Consider the following 17190-nt stretch of genomic DNA (forward strand, 5'->3'; position numbering starts at 1 on the left):
CTAAGCGAGACAGATGCCTTATAAAGACCGACTGCCCATCTCTTTCATTTTTGTTCGCTAACATTTCTAACATCTTCGAGCTCATTGCCCGTTATGGAGGGCGAGTCTTTTACAGAAAACGGGTACCACGCGTGGTTCCCGTTCCCCAGCAAGTTCAACTATGTCCACCCTAGCGCCGCCGGTAAGTTGATCCGTTCCGCTCCGGACTCGGCTTTGCTCGGGATAAGACGCCCGCTGATCTGATAACTCAGGATCTCCATCTGATAACCAGATCCCGTACGCACCCTACGCTCCGCCGCGCAACATGGCCTCGTCCAACAACGCTGCCACACCTGGGTCCGATTGCAGCCCTGCACCATCGCCTGCTGAGTCCTCGGGAAGCACCATCTGTACCGCTGCCGATTTTGAACAAGACCGCCGCAGCTCCATCCGCCGTGAGTAACGTGATTGCTTTTTCCGCGTGTCCCGCGTACCAGCAGTTCGCCGCGGCTGTTGGCTGCCAGACTTGTCCAACCGCGTGATCGACCCTTGCCCACTTCAACAACTGACACCAACCCAGAACTCGTACCAAAGTCCCCACCAGGCCCTCACGTCGCCGCCACGTTGTCCGTCAACACGCACGCCAATGGCCCCTCCCAGTCGGGCGGGGGGCCTACGAGCATGATACATTCCATCCCGCCCCGACCCAAGCCCGGCCGCAAGCCTGCCACCGCGGAGCCTGAGACCAAGCGCAAGGCCCAGAATCGCATCTCGCAGCGCAACTTCCGTGAACGCAAGCAGAAGAATGTACAAATGCTGCTCGAACAGGTCAACCAGACCAGTACGGAATTCAACGATGCCCGCAACACATGGCTACGGGAGAAACAGCTTCTGGAAGACCGAGCACGGGTTCAAGCACAAGAAATCCAGATACTGACAGAGCGTCTACGCACAAGTGACGCCCAAACGATTATGTGGAGGAATATGTACCAGAAAGCGAGAGCAGGCGAAGACGTCTGCACGCCAAATTTCGAGGACTATGCTCCCATGCCGGACTTCGCTCGAATCCGTAGCGCACGCCACGACGCACCGTTCGAGAGCACGCAATCAGGATGCGATCGCTGCACGCCTGAACATTGCGCCTGTCTCGCCGACCTCACCAATGATATGCAATTCCCGGACGAGGCCTCGGCTCGTATGGACGGCGTGTCCATGACTGGAACACTTCGCGGCGGCCAAGGAGAGCTCGACCAAGAGAAGCATCCCCACGTCGAGTTCGAAGTCGACTTCACCAACAAGTTCAAGAGCGCATCTACATTCGCACCATCGACGGAGGACAACAAGATTACAGACTGTGGCTTCTGTGAGGGACAAAAGGACATCTGCATATGCGATCCCCCTGCTCGTGTTGACAGCGCCGACGAGGGCATCTCACTCACGCGCATGAAGAGTGGTTCTTCAACTGAAGAAGCGAAGCCCAACATGGCCATGACCGGGCCTGGCTCTTGTGCCGACTGTCAGTCAAACCCCCAGCAGCGAGCCTGGTGTCAGCGAGTCGCTCAGCTCCGGAGCGAGGAAACCCCTTCGAGCTCACGGCGTAATTCAAGCAAGAGCAGCTCGCTCGACATCATGGAACCCAAGGCATCAACCAGCATAGACATTAGCGCCGGCATTTCGTCGCCTGTGGGTACTGGAAGGACAGTCGGTTGCAGCGATGCCTTCAAGTTACTTGATGGTCGAGTTTCCACGGACCCGAACGCCATGGACTGGCGCCAACTAAAGCCTGTTCCGCAGGCTTTCGGACGCCAGGAAACTCGCAGGGACACATTCACTATGGAACCCGGCATGTACAGCGCGATGGAGCTGGACGCCAGCAGCATTCTCACTACCCTCCAACACGCCCAGCGTCCTCTCAGGACCCGCCCGTCCGACGGCCCACATGCGCCGCTGATTGAAGAAGCCGAGGAACGGCGCCGAGCTTCTTTCTCGCCCATGACCAAGGCCGAGGATCACGCCATGATGGACGCAGTCTCTCACTACAATATCGACCACTGATAGCGCCCTCCTGTCTTTGCTTTGCCCGATACCCCACCCTTAGCGGTTCCGCCAGCAATCCGCGGCGTTGATATGCGAGAGTGTCTGTATCCTGTTTCGCATGGTCGTTCATCCGTAACGAGAACACAAATTGAGGGTTTTGACGGTCGCTATGAATAACGACGAGTGGACGGTTACACACTCTTCACTTTCTTGCATTTTGTATCATATCGCATGGCTACTGCAGCCCGGAATTAGACTAATGATTACACGTTTCAACGAACCCAACTACGGGTCAAATGATACTCTTTCAATTCATATATCTGCCTGCATGTGACGACCCTCAGATCTCCGCTCTCCGTAAATGAGTTTTTCAGGATTATACCGAATGTACGTCCGCCCGTGCCCAGCTCCGCAGCTTGGCTCGTCAACTTCCGGGCATGGGCGAAATCACACCACCGCCGAACCTGGGCATTCGCGCTCCGAAGACAGACCGCCATTTCTGGTTCCAAAGCAGCCAGTTGCGTCGAATATGTCTACGCGTACAACATTAAGTTTACATGAGTGATATAGGCTGGAGATGGTTCGGAGCTGGTCTTGAGCTGTGAGTGGCTGTTCGGGCGTCCGGTGTCGCATCTTATCTGATGATCTGATAAAACTCTGCAACGCTAAACCCCAAGATGTGAAGAGGGGTAAAGGATCCGACATGCGGGGAGAAGTCTTATCCACAATCTGCGTTCGCTTCTATGCAACATCACGAAGCTTGCAAAGGAGGCAGACAATCGTGGAATGAGAGTAATGTTACACTGATCTACAACGAGTGTTGTCACTGCTCTCCGCTTCTCCTTCCGCACCACACAGCTCGGTGTGTACCGTCGCGCCTGACTGATGTTCAACCCCACGCCTTCCACGTACACATGCCGTGGCTCCCTTCTCCCATCCCTTCCTCCGCATTCCTCACTAAGCACTACCACTACTTCTTTACCCCATTGACGACGAGCTCGTTTCCTTGTCCAACCCACTGACCATGCGGCCCAGCTCTCACAGCGACCTACGCATGCTGTCAGTATCAACCGTACTCTGACTGTGATAACCCGTTTCTAGCGAACGCATACCTGTACATCGACGCCCCATCGTTGCGCATTGGCAAGAGCAACATTCGCAGCTTCTTGCTCAAGAGTTGTGGCGGCCGTTGCTAGTTTGCCGCCGATGGCGCAGAGTTCTCCACCAAGTTTGTTCAGATCGGCGGCGAGCTTGAGGAGGTTGTCGGGGGTGTTGTGTGACATTCTTGGTGACTTGAGTGTGATGATTTGATGTGGTAGGTTGAGAATGAGGTAGGGTGCCGAGTGAGTGATGCTTAGGCGCTGGGTATATGTCAAGGCTTGTCGCGCAAGAAGTGTGGTAGAGTGATGGTAGTTGTTGATGACAACTATGGCAAGAGGATATATGCTTACTTGGCAATATGGAAGGGTAAAGGTGTTTGCATAGCTGAACGGCACACTGATCAATACGCGAGCATTCCAGTACGGAGCGAACGCTACTCGGCCAGCGATGCTGTACTTGAAGTACGTTCAAACATCCTAACATCACCAACAAGCATGTCGATCAGTACAGCGGAGTAAGAGAGTTCGTGTGATCAATCATCCAGTCTTCACATTGTGTCTAGCCTTTGCCGCCTTCGTGTCGGTGTCAGCGTACGACTCTGAAGTGGTATATGAGTCTTTGATGCAATACGATAACCCGCTGCAACATCAGCGCAACCATTCGAATTCTTTCCAAGTCTTTCCGACAAACAACACCCATCTGCACACGATGTCCTCTTCGAAGCACCCTATCGCACCCACCACAGCACAACGCGATGCAGACTATCACTACAGTCAACAACTAACAAAGCTGCAAGACGAGATTATGGATCTAAACAAGATCATCGAGAACACTGCTGCAGATCACAGACGTGAGGCACATCCGCTATAACCCTCATTCTTACTAAAAGACAATAGGCGAAGTCTCGGTACAAGCCCGCGCAATGACCTGTCTCAACATGAAGATACTGTGGCTTACGTACAAACTCGATCCAATTCTCAAGGTGGACAGTATCACAGCGGAGAGAATGGGCAGGCTTTTCCCAGAGATTGCGGAGTACTTTGTCCTTAACTGAGTTACGTACTAGGAGAGATGTGTGTATGAAAGCACCAGCATAACAGGGTGATATGACTAGCATTATGAGCACATGGGCGCGGGAGAGTTAATGTAGCAGTCATATCAATATCATCGCCCTAGCCTAGGGTCTTGCTTCAACAGTGCAAGACGCGCAAGTCTCCTCCGCTCTGGTGCACTTATGGGGACGGCTTTCTTCTCCTCCACTGGCTCTGCTTGGTCCAACCTCTCTGGTGAAGCTCCATCTATCTCATCTGCCTTCTTCAGATTAACCTCTACTCTCCTTTGCACATCGCTCATGAACAGTCCTTGATCGACTTCTTCCTCTTGGCCTTGCGTTGCCAAGTCTCGCACCTCCTTGTCAAGCCTCATCTTTGTTTCTCGTACGATTTCTGCTTTGCGTTCTTTGAGTGCGGATTCGCGTCTTTGTAGCGCTTCTCGTGTCAGTTGGCAGTTTGCGAGTTCGGCTTCGATGATGAGGAATTCGGCGTCTGGTGTAAGGGCTACGTGAGTGGGTGTGTGTGGATCTTGAGGTGGGCTGGTGGGTGAAGACATTAGGGGTAGTGGAAATCTGGCTTCATCTGACGGTTTTGGGGACCTTGGAGTGGCTATAAGGGGGCCGCTGGTGTTCTCTTCGGGTCGTAAGGCCATAGTTCGGTGTCCTGGTAGAGTTTCCAGGATACCGAGTTTCGCTTTTTGTTCAGCGTCGGCCAGGGCTTGTGATACGAAGGAATGAAGGAGGGTCGCTATGGGGAAGGTCATGATTTCTACGTCTTGGGGATAGCGGCAGGCGTTGGAGGAGCGAGACGTGTCGACAAACTAAAGCAGCTTCCCGGTGTTTGCTGTAATCGTTAACGCTGGTCAACGCCAGGGTCTACGAAATGGAAAGTACGGTGTCACAGGGAAATAGTGTGCAGCGTTTGATAGAGTTGACATTTTAGACATTGTTTCTGGAACGTGATGTCGTGCATCTATGTGAACCACTCAGCAAGAACGCACAATACAGCATCAAGTCTTCGACTCTTCTCGCATCCTCGTCAACGTATCCAACACTGTTTGCTTCTCAGAGCCGGCCTTGAGCGACTTTATCAGAACATCCTGCTCGCTCTCGGGTGCCATGCCAGCCGTCTCAGGTACCCTTCTATCAAGATTGGTCGGGAAAGGGTATCCTTCAGCGACAACGCTGACGAGAGCTCTGAGCTCATCGCTTAGTCCATGCTGTTGGTACATTACCAACAATCCCTCCCAGGTCTTCTCAACAAGTGCGTGCGTATCGATAGCTTCCATCGGCTTACCAAAGGCTGATGAGATCTGAAGCAGATTGGCAGAACGCATGATATCGGCAGAGTCATTCTGACCTGCGGCATGGAACAGCGCTGGATTGAAGAAGAGACCGTCCCCCATCTCTAGTGGCACAGATACATACTTCTCAAGGAAGTAGTTTTGGAACTCAGGCAAGCGGTATGCCATATATCCTTCTTCAAACTTCTGGCTGAACGGCAGCAATCGCGTCGGCCCGCTCTCCACTGGCATATCTGAGTGTGCGATAGCTCCTTGTAGCGTGAGAAACTGTGACGCGACTTGCATCGCCTTCGGAAACTTCGCACAAGACTCGTTATCCTGGAAGCCAATGTGGTAGTCTCTGTGCGAAATCTGGGCCTTCGCGCCTGGCTTCACAATGTTGACTTGTGCTGTGAGGCGGTGGTGCGGACCGAGCCATGCTCCAGATATGAGAGGCAACCATGGGTTGGAGTAGTACTGCACGAATGACTCCGGGTCTCTTTCGCAGTGTTTCGAAACGGAGTTCCAGATGCGATCGTTCGCGCCGGCTCCAGCAAAGTGGTCGCCGCGTTTGCCCGCCACTTTCTTCTCTTCTGCAATGATGTTTGCGTATACGTTGTTTACTTTTTGAAGAAGAGAGACGTCTTTGCAGAGACCTTTGGTGACGAACACGCCTGGTCCGGAAAGCAGGATGTGGTAAAACTCATCCTGTAATGCCGAGCGTTGTTCTGGGGAGAGCGAGGCATAGTCGGGTAGATCGTATATCGGCACATTCGCCTCGATCTTGCTTGCTAGTGGGTAGTGGCAGGGAACAGACTCCGTTGTAAGTGTCTTGAACTCGTCCAGTGATGGTGGTTGCTTGACGGAGAATAGCCGAGGTCCGATTGGTGGCTGGTGACCATTGGTGTGGTCGTTCGCAGAATGCATTTTAGATGCCAGAATGTATCAGAGATGTTATGTATGGCATCGCCCTCAATGCTATATAATCGCGTCGGCTACATAAATGATGTAAGCTTGTAGGATGATGTACCAGACCGGCAATTCTGCCCGCTTGCGGTGGTTGTTCCTTCTTTGAGAAGCGGAGAAGGCGGCGGCCCCACTTACGATTACAAACCCCTTGCGCAATCCATCCTCTCCTCCAGTACCACCTGTCGTTCGACACCAGTTACAATGATCTTTCGCGATTTACTTTCCACATGGGAATAAGAACAGTGGGTAGAAATATGAGCTATCGCGACCTGGTCGCAGGCACTGCTCTCGTGCTTTTCTTCTGACCCCTCGACTTTACCACGACACACCGGCACCTAAGTATCAGTAATCATCACAGCCTCTGATCCTTCGCGGCGCGGCAAAGCCCACCCCCAGAGCTTAATGAGACCGCAACCATGGATTTCGACTTGAAGCACTGCGGAAGACCAAAGACTCGTGCACTATTTTCAAGCTCCGTCGCCAGTTCAAGTTTCCATTTGTCATGTGCACGGAGGCCAAATGCGCAGGTATGGCCGTACACAATTGCAACGGTAAAACTTTATGAAGAGTATATTGGCTATTATCAAGATTTCATGGACACCTGCAAGCCTTGGGTCATTATAGTAATGGCACATAACCCTGCCCTTGCGCGGTACGGCAGACTCAATCGCGCAGGGCTTTGCAGACAGCATGGTCAATACCATAAGCTTCTCTACTTCTCATCCTCTACTTCCTCGACCTCCCAATCTCCATACACAACTCCAGGTCGTCCATTTCGAACACCAGCGTGTCTTGGCGACCCTCCACCGGGTCTAGCGTCGCGAGGCCCGTCGGAATCCGAAGTATTGTCCGGGGACTCAGTTCGCGGATGATTTCGAGGATCGGGTCCCGGCCCGGCCATACCTCCTGGGAAAAACATCGGGCCCCTCGGGAAAGGCATGCCGCCCGGTGGCATCGGCCCTCCTGCACCACCGCCAGCCATGCGCATCTGCTCTGCCATCATCTGTTGGCGATATGCGGCCATGATCATCTGTTCTTGTTGCGCCTCCATCATTTGCTCGCGCTGAGCTCCCATCATCATCATCGCTCTCATGCGCAGCTGTTCCGCCATTTGCAGGCGTTGTCTTAGCGGCATGCCCTGCATTTGCGCCTCTTCCAACTGCGCTCTCATCTGCATTTCCAGCTGCATTTGTCGCATCATCATGACTATCCTGGGGTCCATTACTAATGCCGGTGCTGAGGCTCCTGACGTGCTGAGATGTAGTCTGGAGAGCGAGCAAGGTGTTCGGCAGTACCAAGGCTTTTCCGTGGGCTTTGGGAAGTTCGGTCGTATCGAGCCCGGTGGGTATTGACTCGCAGAGGTAAAATAAGAGGCTTTATGCCTCTGGCTGAGGAAAATCGCTTTCGCTAGACCTCAATATTCATGATCACTGAATAGATGATGTGAAGGCTTCGTCATTGAATCGCACCCACCGACAACATGATCCGAAACAGTTATAGCGCACGTTTGCGGCGTGCATTAAACGCGATATAAATGTTCAATAATCGTCACGATTTGAGTTTTGGATTTATCAAGACTCTAATTCACGCTATCTAGCCACCTAGCAGTAAGCAATGGCATACATGAATTACCGTCTCGCAAACATCAACTGCCGTCTTGCGAAAACGGCGCCAAAGCACTCTCCGTCTCTTGGGATACATCGCCGGTCCACAGCACTCTAGAATGTCTGACTTCCCACTTAAAGACTCACGTTTAAGTATCAAGAGCATCTCCCGACTGTAGTGATCCCGTAGCTTGTTGCGTGTTTGCTTCATAGTCGCCATGGCCTCCTCATACCGCTGCATCCAAATCCAATGTTCTACCCGCATATGCCTATTCTTCACCGGGACCTTGGTCCTGGCTTCACTTAGAGCAGCCTTCATATCTTCGAGTAGCTTGACGCTACGGTCGTAGACTAAAGGTAGATTGTCGGGAGTCAACTTGCCACCGTAGATGAATTCATCGGGGAAGGCGTCGATCTGCATGCGGATGACTTCGCAAACACTGAAGGGATCAGGGACGCGGAGCTCGGTCTCATTTAGTTCGTCGTGGCCCACCATTTTGTTCGTTGGTGAATTTCAAAGTAGTTGGAATGCTTGGCAGTGCAGTGAAACTCTCAAAGAAGAGGTGCTGGTTGCGAAGGAGCATGCGACCAAGAGAGTGAAGTTCAGCTGAAATATTGGTGTTCTGCTGTAAGGTGAATGTATAATCATGCCTCGAAGGACTTACGATTGGCAAAACGCTGACATTGTCTTTTCACAGACGGTACAGTGATTCAGTCCCTATCATTTGCTGCTGCCTGATTACTTGCGGGATCTCTGTTGTATAATAACAGTGCCTCGAAGTGACTTCCCCACAGATCACCAAAACTACCCTCAACCGTACATATGAACGAACCATCAGCCATGTCCCTCAAAGCAGCAGACGAAAGTGAGGCATCTGTGCGGGTTCTAAAAAGCACTCTATTTGATGAGTGTAAGAGGATACGTACAGGAGTCGAGCGCCTTCTCGAACGAACCAACATCGAGGGAATGACACAGCCACAGCTGAAGTCTGCACATGAAGATGTCGTCATGATGCTCGATCAATTTACCAACGCGATCCAGATTTGCGACGTCCACATTCATAAATTGAAGACGACAATCCTAATGGATCTAACAGAGTCCCGTTCAATCCTTTTCCTACAAGAGAAGTGTAACAAAGCTCTCATCGACAAATATCTAAAGTCATTACGACAACTTCACAGCCTCGAGCGCAAACTCCGATATGTCAAGGAAGGAAGAGAGCTATTTGCCCTACCGGATTACGATACTACTGCATATATTCCAGCCCGTCCGGATCACGATATGGAATGCACCGGACGTACATTGGTGATCGCGCGCATACTGTGGCTGATGAAAAAGGCCGAGAGGAACCTGGATACATTCCCTGCCCGAGGTTATCCACGCTACATACGCCATGGGACTTGGCAGGACGATCCAGCCAAGCAGCGTCTGATTCTACCACAAGACAAGAAGTGGATGTTGGCCCCAAGTGAACATGAGCTCATATGTCTACCCTCATCCGAGGAATGGTCGGCCTTGTTCTTGCATATCGGCCATCTGACTATCCTCGAGTGGAAATCTCTGGGCGAACCTTCGGCTCAAATTATGGATCAGGGTATGACCATGGGAGATATGAAGTACGTCCAAGGCTTCACGGAACGCGCCACGGACGAAGCAGTAGAGGCTGGTTTCGAAGAGTGTGAGATATGCGGACGCAGCTTCTCCGATCAGGTTGACCGAGATGATGTGGAGCCAGCTGTGAAGATGATCTGTGGCCATTACATAGGCGAGCAATGCCTTCAGGCTTGGATCAACACGCTCGCTGTCAATGATAAAGAAATGGATGCATCGTGTCCGATGTGCAGGACTAAACTATGTATCGGAGCATTTCCACCCAAGATTCGAGACCGGGTCTTCGAGTTTGTAGAGTTTGCTCGTAATGATCCGGCATTCGATCGAGAGGTCGATCAGTTTCTGCTGAGCGCGACGGAGGGAGATGTGAGGCAGTGCTACGGCCCTGAGCTCGGAGTCATGCTTGCAAAGCTGTCAGTGCGGATTAACGAGGGGGAGAAGATGCTGAATAGCATCCTCGACAGTATCGACAAGTTACGAGGGAAGATGTAGCAGGTGGGAGACGTTATTGTAGGCTGATAGTACCATATGAACAGACTCGATCGCGAGGACTCGATCGTCTGGTATGGTATGATGCTCGGAAGATTGGTGGGTTAATTGAGTGATAGTATCTATGGTCGTGAGAATTTTCATGTATGGCAACAAGATTCGTCAGTGAAGGAAGCAGTGAAAACGCACCTGCGTGGGAATCTGTTGCTCTCGGAATTCTGGACGAAGCGGTCTGCAATCATGCATCGACTTGTGGGCCAGCGAGGAGAAACAGGGCGTGCTACCTACTCTAATTGTCCAACGCCACCGCACCACTATATTGATCTCCTTCCAGAAGTTGTGCGGCCGATCCTGTACGACAACGCAGCCTTGGCATCTAGCGGTATTGCAATTGACAAGGAGGCTGTCACCTATCTACCAGGCATCCTTGCAAGAGGAGGAAATTCACGGCGGCTTGGACGTTCCGTTCCCGCTGACATGTGGTGTGTGCGAGTGTGTGAAGCTAAGCTTCCGCCTCACCACCAATCTCGTTCAGAACAGTTCGGGAGTCGAGACCGTGGCCCGAACGCTACGCTGACCAATATCGGCAGCCGACGGACCATTGCTATCGTGGAATCGGATTCGCATCGCGGGTAGTGGATCCCTACACAGCCCGGGTGGCATCCGCGGAACGAATAGGAGAATTCCAATATCGGCGGTTTCTTTTGGTGCATATTCGCCAAGGTGCCAGAGATTCAAAACGTGAAACGCATGATCACCCCAGATCTTGGCGACAGCGGTTTCCGCTGTCGTTGTGTTGGTGTTGTCGAGGCTTGGCACGGCTCTTCCACCGCTTAAATGAGTTTCAACGTGTGGTTGGGACTCCTGTTTTCATTTAAAGTGAGACTAGAACAAAAGAATCGTTCTATGCGACTGGGTACTATGGGCTTATGATGGCTTATGACGCCTTGGGGGTGGGGTGGCGCCGTGTAGATTAGATGAAGAGAATGGGTGTTGATGAAATTTAGGGACCGAAAAATGGATATCCCTCCAATGGAGCGGAACGATGCGGTGAACCACGCTGAGAGACTGGTTTGTATAAGTATCGCAGTGGTTACCGTGCTGTAGAAATCATCGCAATCATCAGCATTCGATACCAACCAGTACATTCGCTTCCAACTTTTTACATTCACTTCTTTTGAACATATTCACTCTTTACCATCAACATGAAGGCCTCCATCATCCTCTCTCTTCTTGCGCCCTTGACGGTCGACGCGCACTACATCTTCAACCGCCTCATGGTCAACAACCAGGCCATTGGTGGTGACTATGCTTACACCCGCAAGAACACCAACTCCTACATGCCCTCGTTCACCGCCGACATCGTCAACTCCCCCGACCTGAGGTGCAACAAGGGAGCCAAGGCTGGAGGTGTTCCCACCTACACCGTCAAGGCCGGTGACAAGATTGGCTTCAAGCTCGCTTTCAACGAGAAGATCGAGCACCCCGGCCCGGGCTTCGTCTACATCTCCAAGGCCCCTGGCAGCGTCGCCAACTACGATGGCAGCGGTGATTGGACCAAGGTCATGGAGAGCGGCCTCATCAACCCCAGCCAGCCCGGTGTCGACACTGCCTGGGACAGCTGGCAAAAGGACCGCCTTGAGTGGACCATCCAGAAGAGCATTCCTGCTGGCGAGTACCTTGTCCGCGTTGAGCACATCGCCATCCACGAGGGCCATGTCGGCAAGGCTCAGTTCTACATGGAGTGCTTCCAGCTGAAGATTGAGTCTTCCGGTACCGGCAAACTCTCCCCTACGGTCAAGATCCCCGGTCTCTACAAGGCCAACGACGCCGGTATCGCCTTCAACAAGTGGTAAGTCTATCCCAACCGTACCGAATACTCGTGCCAGACATACTAACATCATCGCAGGAACAACCCCAAGTCTTACCCCATGCCCGGCCCCAAGCTGTGGAACGGACAGTAAGCGACTCGTTTCGCTCGCTGGTGTTCCATCAGGCAGTCAAGTTGAGGAGGAATCGGTCTTTTTTTACACATTGCACGCCCTAGTGGTGCTTACTTTCTACCTTTGCCCGCATTCATAGCGCTCGATCTCAGTAGCTGTTGACAAAATTACAATGCGTTTACCTCAGTTCGATGTTCCTTGATTTCTGTGATGGTGGCGATGGGGTGTGAGGCTTGGCGTTTGGTCGACAGATTGTGGATCGTGATCGGCCAGCCTTGTATACTCAGCTGGTGACCCGAGCGCAGGCAAGGCGACAAGTCGCGCGCGCCTACTGCCGTTAGACCGCTGTTAGTAGGAGGGCTAGAGGTCTGTTCACATTAGCGTACAACAACAAGACAGCTGGGTAGAGTGTGCCCGATGGTGGGAACATCTGTTCGAGAGCGCCAGCGCAGTAGTTCTATAGCGGCCCAATGCATAACGAAGATGCAGCATCGCCAATTATGCGCAACTGAATGCGCAACGAAGGCGGTTATGCAGGGCGAGTGGCCAAGATGAAGCGAATGTCGCGGTGTAGAGTTGAAGATTGTGTGACGTGGTAGGCGAAGTGGGCCGCAGCCTGGCCAGTGCGGGTCGCGGTTGCCCGGGGAGCGGTCGCTGAATCGTGTTTACCCAACCAAGACGGGACGTCAGGTTGCGATAGGCCCTGCTTAGCTTTACCATACCACATCCCCGCTATCAATCGGGGCGTGACCACAGAGAACTGCTCTCTCCCATTGCTACCATCGACATCTGTCTTTCGCTGGAGCATTTTGCGCGTCCCACTCCTAATCGACGCCGCCTCTCACTATTCTAATCGACGCATGTCATCCACCCGCCGTGCATGCCCCGAACAAGTTGCCGGTCAACACCAAGTACTGTGTAATACAACAACCGAATAATACCCAACATGGCAGTCGGCCAGGCGCTTCCAGTGCGCTTTCCCTGCTGGTGCAAAGCTGTCTATTCATGGGGAGGCGAGGTAAGTTCAGACGGAAGCTGATTTACTGTTGCAACTTATCTGACGACTGTACTAGACCAAACGCGACCTCGGATTCATAGAAGGCGACCTGATTGAAGTCCTCAATGCCGGCGATGGAGCTTGGTGGATGGGCCGGTTGAAGCGCGACAGGCGCATGGTCGGCCTGTTCCCATCCAACTTTGTCGAGCTGCTCAGCGAAGACTACCAGCCATGGGCGCGCAACGGCAGCGGTGGAAGCATGTCGAGGCAGAACAGTGCCCAGGAACAGCCGAAGCCCGCGCCACAGAAGCAGAAGAGCATGTTCAGGAAGCCCTTCACGGCCTATGCGGCTGCAGGCGCCCCGAATCCAGCTGCAGCGGCGCGAGAGAGGCTCAAGGCCGGCGGCATCAACTCACCAAACGGCAGTGTCAAGACCAAGTCTCCCTACTCGTCGATGAAGAGGTCGTCTATCGAGAGCCGCGACAGCCCGTCGCCGGCCACGTCGACGAGGAAACAGTCGAATCTGCGCGCAGTGTCACCGCGACCCGCCTCCAAGAGGACGCCCGTAGCACGAGCTGTATCGCCAGCACCACCCTCACGACACGGCTCGCACGCACGCACACCCTCTCCCGCACCGCCCGCCGAATACCGCTACCAACCGCGCGCCGTCTCGCCAGCACCTCCCATCCGACGCGGCTCGTACATCCCGCCACAGGCTTCCGCACCTCCAGCCCAATACCAGTACCAGCCTCGTGGAGTGTCACCCGCACCTCCCATACAACATCGCAACTACGCGAGAGCCGCGTCTCCAGCTCCCCCACAACAGATACAAGACCTATACCGAACCGCTTCGCCAGCACCCCCGAGACCAAATCAAGACTATTACCGAGCAGCGTCGCCAATTCCTCCACGACAAAGTCAGGATCTATACCGCGCAGCCTCACCAGCACCCCCAGTTCACTACCAGCAGCACTCGAGAGCTGTTTCTCCTGCGCCTTCGTTCCAGTACCGAGCATACGACCGTGGACCTTCGCCAGCCCCATCGTTTGGCGAGCGTTCGCGTGCTGCCTCACCAGCCCCCTCGATCCAATACCGCGCCTACGACCGAGGCCCATCGCCATCTCCTTACCAGCACCAACTCGATTACGACGATCACAGCCGCGGCCCATCGCCTGCGCCTTACGATGACGAATTCGAAGCAGACGTTGGCTCGCCGCCACCTCCACCACCACCGCCGCATCGTGTTGCGTACGACCCCAGCAGAGCTCCATCTCCCGCGCCTCCTTCCCACAACGGTTACATCACACCCGAACCGCCCTCGCCTGACCCAAGAACACGTGCAGGCCACTTCACACCTTCTCCGCTTACGGCAGCAATGGACGATGTCATGACGTCTCTACAGGATATGACAACGTCGAACAGTAACGAATCGCCAGAAGACTCTCCAACTCCAGCGAACCCGTGGTCTCCAGAGGCATTCGATCAAGTGTACCAAGAGTCAGCGAAGAAGGTCAGGGCACAGTCCGCGATGGACCAGGGTGATGAGGATGAAGAGGAAGGCCTGCCAGACGTCAACAACTACATGAAGCGCATGGAGAGTCGTCTGAGGCGAATGAAACAGCAGGAACAAGCCAGGAACGGTGAACTTTTCATTGGCGAGGATGAAGGACCAACTGTACCTTTGAAAAGCTCCCATCAGAGGCCTGGATCCTCGAGGGCAGACACTGACCCAGAAATTCAACGGAAGGGCTCGAAACTGCTTAACCACCGCAAATCTGCTTACAATATGGGACGTAATGCCCTTGGACGAACATTTACGAGCAAAACGAACTCTACGACTACGACCCATACCAGCAGCAGCACCGATCGCAGCTTGATGTCTGGACACTCTGCGACGAACATGAGTGCTACAAGCGCCGGAAGCTACTACCGCAAAAAGTTCGGCAAGGACCGACCGAAGAGCGTAATGAACACGAAGGACACAGCTGGGAAGGGATACGGCTTCGACGATGGACGACCAGAGACGCCCTTTACTGGTGTCACGTATCACTCCAGCCACGCTTCGCAGCCACGACCAGGTTCCAGTGATAACCAGCAAGCTGAGGTCGGCACACCAGCAACAGACGACCCGGATCCGCTTGGTGGACTGAGGCAGCCTTTGAAGACGAAGCGCAGCGGCTTCTTCCGCAAGATGATAGACACGGCGAAGACTCAGGCGGCAAATGCTCGTAGCACCATCGACACGATAAGCAGGCCAGGATCCCGGGCTGCTAGCCGAGCAGCGGGTCGTGCAACCAGTCGCGCCGCAAGCCGGATGGACAGCAATGAGCCAACAGGTATCGAAGGAGGTAAAGCGACCCACACGGCAAACCCCTCTAGAGATACGGGCCTGGGGACGGTGGATTGGGTACAAGTCCGCCGTGACGTCAACCGATCCAACTCTCTCAGCAAAAACGAGCGCGCGGAGCGAGCCGAAAGATGCCAAATGATGGATATTCCCGTCTTGAACCCGATTGAGATCTTGTACGAGTCAGCGGAAGGCGACGAGGGTCTCGATGGCCTTCCCATCACCGAGCCTACCGATTTCGCAGCCTGCAGTCTTGGCCATGTTGACAAAAGCACGCGGTTCATCAACAGCGTTCCTCTTGGAACTAACCCAGCGACGTTGGCTCAGGCATACGTGTGCCGACCCTACCGGAGCGATATGCAACGATTACGGGCCATCTTTACTTGGGTCAGCGAGCGTATCGCGTGGGAGGACGACTTCGAAGGCGAGATGGACCCGAAGCATGTGATTCAGGGCAAGCGTGGATGCTCTCAAGAGATCGCCATGGTTGTGGCAGAGATGTGCGCTTCTGTTGGAATGCATGCTGAAGTTGTTCGTGGCTATTTGAAGACGCCTGGCGAACCTCTGGATCTGGAAAGCGTTGCCCGACCGAATCACTTCTGGAACGCTGTCATCGTTGAGGGCGAGTGGCGTATCATGGACTGCTCGCTTGCTGGGCCTACAAATCCAAAGCGAGTTCACTACTCAACGGCGGGATCATCCGTGGCGGAGACGTGGTACTTCCTTGCTCGTCCCATGGAGATTTGCTATTCTCACGTTCCGCTGCTGCCCGAACAGCAACACATTTGCCCTCCACAGCCTCACGAGGTGCTGATGGCTCTGCCTTGCGCAACACCGGCTTATTTCCGGCACGGTCTCAATATGGTTAACTTTGACACTAGCCTTCTCAATTTGGACAACCTCGAGATGGGTCACGTGTATATTGACGTGCCGGAAGACGTAGAATGCGTTGCGGAAGTCGAGGCAAGATCTTACTCACAAGACATGGACGGCGACTTTTTCGAAAGCGGTGAAATTGTCAAAAAGCCGGCATTGGCGCAAGCTGAATGGTACGGCGGCCAGAAGAGATATACCGTCAAGGCTCTTCTACCGGGTGATGGAGGTCAGGGTGTCCTGAAAATCTATGCAGGACCTCGGGGACTCATGGTAAGTTTATTCTATGACACTGTCAGTTCATGCATACTAACGTTTTCCAGCACTCAAACAAGATGAACCCTCATAACCTGGCGATCGGCCTTCCAATGACCCATACCGGCACCAATCCTCCGTACTCATTCTTGACACTGCATCCTACGCCCCATGCCCAACGAAACGATCTATATGTCGCTCAACCACAGTGCGCCAATTTGGCTCTAAACAACACTTTCGTCTTTTGCGTGCGCCAGCATCCATCGTCCCTCACAAAGTCGCCCGAACCCAGTCCTGCGATGCACGGCCGAGCGTCGCCAAATCCCTTTGCCCGTCCTGCTTCTGCTATGAGCATGCAGAGCATCTCGGCTACTGGTTCCAACTACACAAACCCATCACAAAGCTCTTCCGGATCAGCAGACAGTAGGAGCAACAAACCCGCTAAGCTAGCCGTACAAACACCTTCTGGCAAGATTATCCGCCTGACGAGAAAGACGGAGCACATGAGCAGTACCAATGATGCCGACGGCACGGCTTGGGAGACAATCATCAAGATTGGAGAGAAGGGCACATGGCGAGGCTTGGTACTTGCCGACCGAAGCGCGAGGTGGTGTGTTTTCGCTCAGTGGGAGTGTGCTTGATTTTGTAGC

The 17190-nt window shown here is 53.5% G+C and overlaps 9 protein-coding genes across 9 annotated transcripts; 5 read left to right on the top strand and 4 right to left on the bottom strand.

Annotated features, from left to right (window-relative positions):
- Positions 1-304: 304 nt before the first annotated feature.
- On the top strand, positions 305-2034 carry J4E86_010038 (uncharacterized protein; the record flags this gene model as incomplete). The annotated part of the gene is made up of 2 exons (XM_051450538.1): positions 305-434; positions 560-2034. 2 exons carry the CDS (start codon positions 305-307, stop codon positions 2032-2034), a joined length of 1605 nt encoding a protein of 534 aa, XP_051298459.1.
- Positions 2035-2986: 952 nt separating this feature from the next.
- On the bottom strand, positions 2987-3299 carry J4E86_010039 (uncharacterized protein; the record flags this gene model as incomplete). Its single annotated transcript, XM_051450539.1, has 2 exons — positions 2987-3064; positions 3129-3299. 2 exons carry the CDS (start codon positions 3297-3299, stop codon positions 2987-2989), a joined length of 249 nt encoding a protein of 82 aa, XP_051298460.1.
- A 526-nt stretch (positions 3300-3825) lies between these two features.
- J4E86_010040 (uncharacterized protein) lies at positions 3826-4171 on the top strand (the record flags this gene model as incomplete). The annotated part of the gene is made up of 2 exons (XM_051450540.1): positions 3826-3967; positions 4014-4171. 2 exons carry the CDS (start codon positions 3826-3828, stop codon positions 4169-4171), a joined length of 300 nt encoding a protein of 99 aa, XP_051298461.1.
- A 110-nt stretch (positions 4172-4281) lies between these two features.
- Positions 4282-4932, bottom strand: J4E86_010041 (uncharacterized protein; the record flags this gene model as incomplete). Its single annotated transcript, XM_051450541.1, has 1 exon — positions 4282-4932. One exon carries the CDS (start codon positions 4930-4932, stop codon positions 4282-4284), a length of 651 nt encoding a protein of 216 aa, XP_051298462.1.
- Positions 4933-5178: 246 nt separating this feature from the next.
- J4E86_010042 (uncharacterized protein) lies at positions 5179-6378 on the bottom strand (the record flags this gene model as incomplete). Its single annotated transcript, XM_051450542.1, has 1 exon — positions 5179-6378. One exon carries the CDS (start codon positions 6376-6378, stop codon positions 5179-5181), a length of 1200 nt encoding a protein of 399 aa, XP_051298463.1.
- Positions 6379-8065: 1687 nt separating this feature from the next.
- Positions 8066-8520, bottom strand: J4E86_010043 (uncharacterized protein; the record flags this gene model as incomplete). Its single annotated transcript, XM_051450543.1, has 2 exons — positions 8066-8136; positions 8172-8520. The coding sequence occupies 2 exons, from the start codon at positions 8518-8520 to the stop codon at positions 8066-8068; spliced, it is 420 nt and encodes a 139-aa protein (XP_051298464.1).
- Positions 8521-8865: 345 nt separating this feature from the next.
- J4E86_010044 (uncharacterized protein) lies at positions 8866-10128 on the top strand (the record flags this gene model as incomplete). Its single annotated transcript, XM_051450544.1, has 2 exons — positions 8866-8890; positions 8954-10128. 2 exons carry the CDS (start codon positions 8866-8868, stop codon positions 10126-10128), a joined length of 1200 nt encoding a protein of 399 aa, XP_051298465.1.
- Positions 10129-11330: 1202 nt separating this feature from the next.
- On the top strand, positions 11331-12089 carry J4E86_010045 (uncharacterized protein; the record flags this gene model as incomplete). The annotated part of the gene is made up of 2 exons (XM_051450545.1): positions 11331-11977; positions 12035-12089. The coding sequence occupies 2 exons, from the start codon at positions 11331-11333 to the stop codon at positions 12087-12089; spliced, it is 702 nt and encodes a 233-aa protein (XP_051298466.1).
- Positions 12090-13014: 925 nt separating this feature from the next.
- On the top strand, positions 13015-17181 carry J4E86_010046 (uncharacterized protein; the record flags this gene model as incomplete). The annotated part of the gene is made up of 3 exons (XM_051450546.1): positions 13015-13086; positions 13142-16558; positions 16609-17181. 3 exons carry the CDS (start codon positions 13015-13017, stop codon positions 17179-17181), a joined length of 4062 nt encoding a protein of 1353 aa, XP_051298467.1.
- Positions 17182-17190: the final 9 nt, after the last annotated feature.

Source organism: Alternaria arbusti, assembly GCF_024043155.1.
Source record: "Alternaria arbusti strain BMP 1465 chromosome Unknown scaffold_19, whole genome shotgun sequence".
NCBI lineage: Eukaryota > Fungi > Ascomycota > Dothideomycetes > Pleosporales > Pleosporaceae > Alternaria > Alternaria arbusti.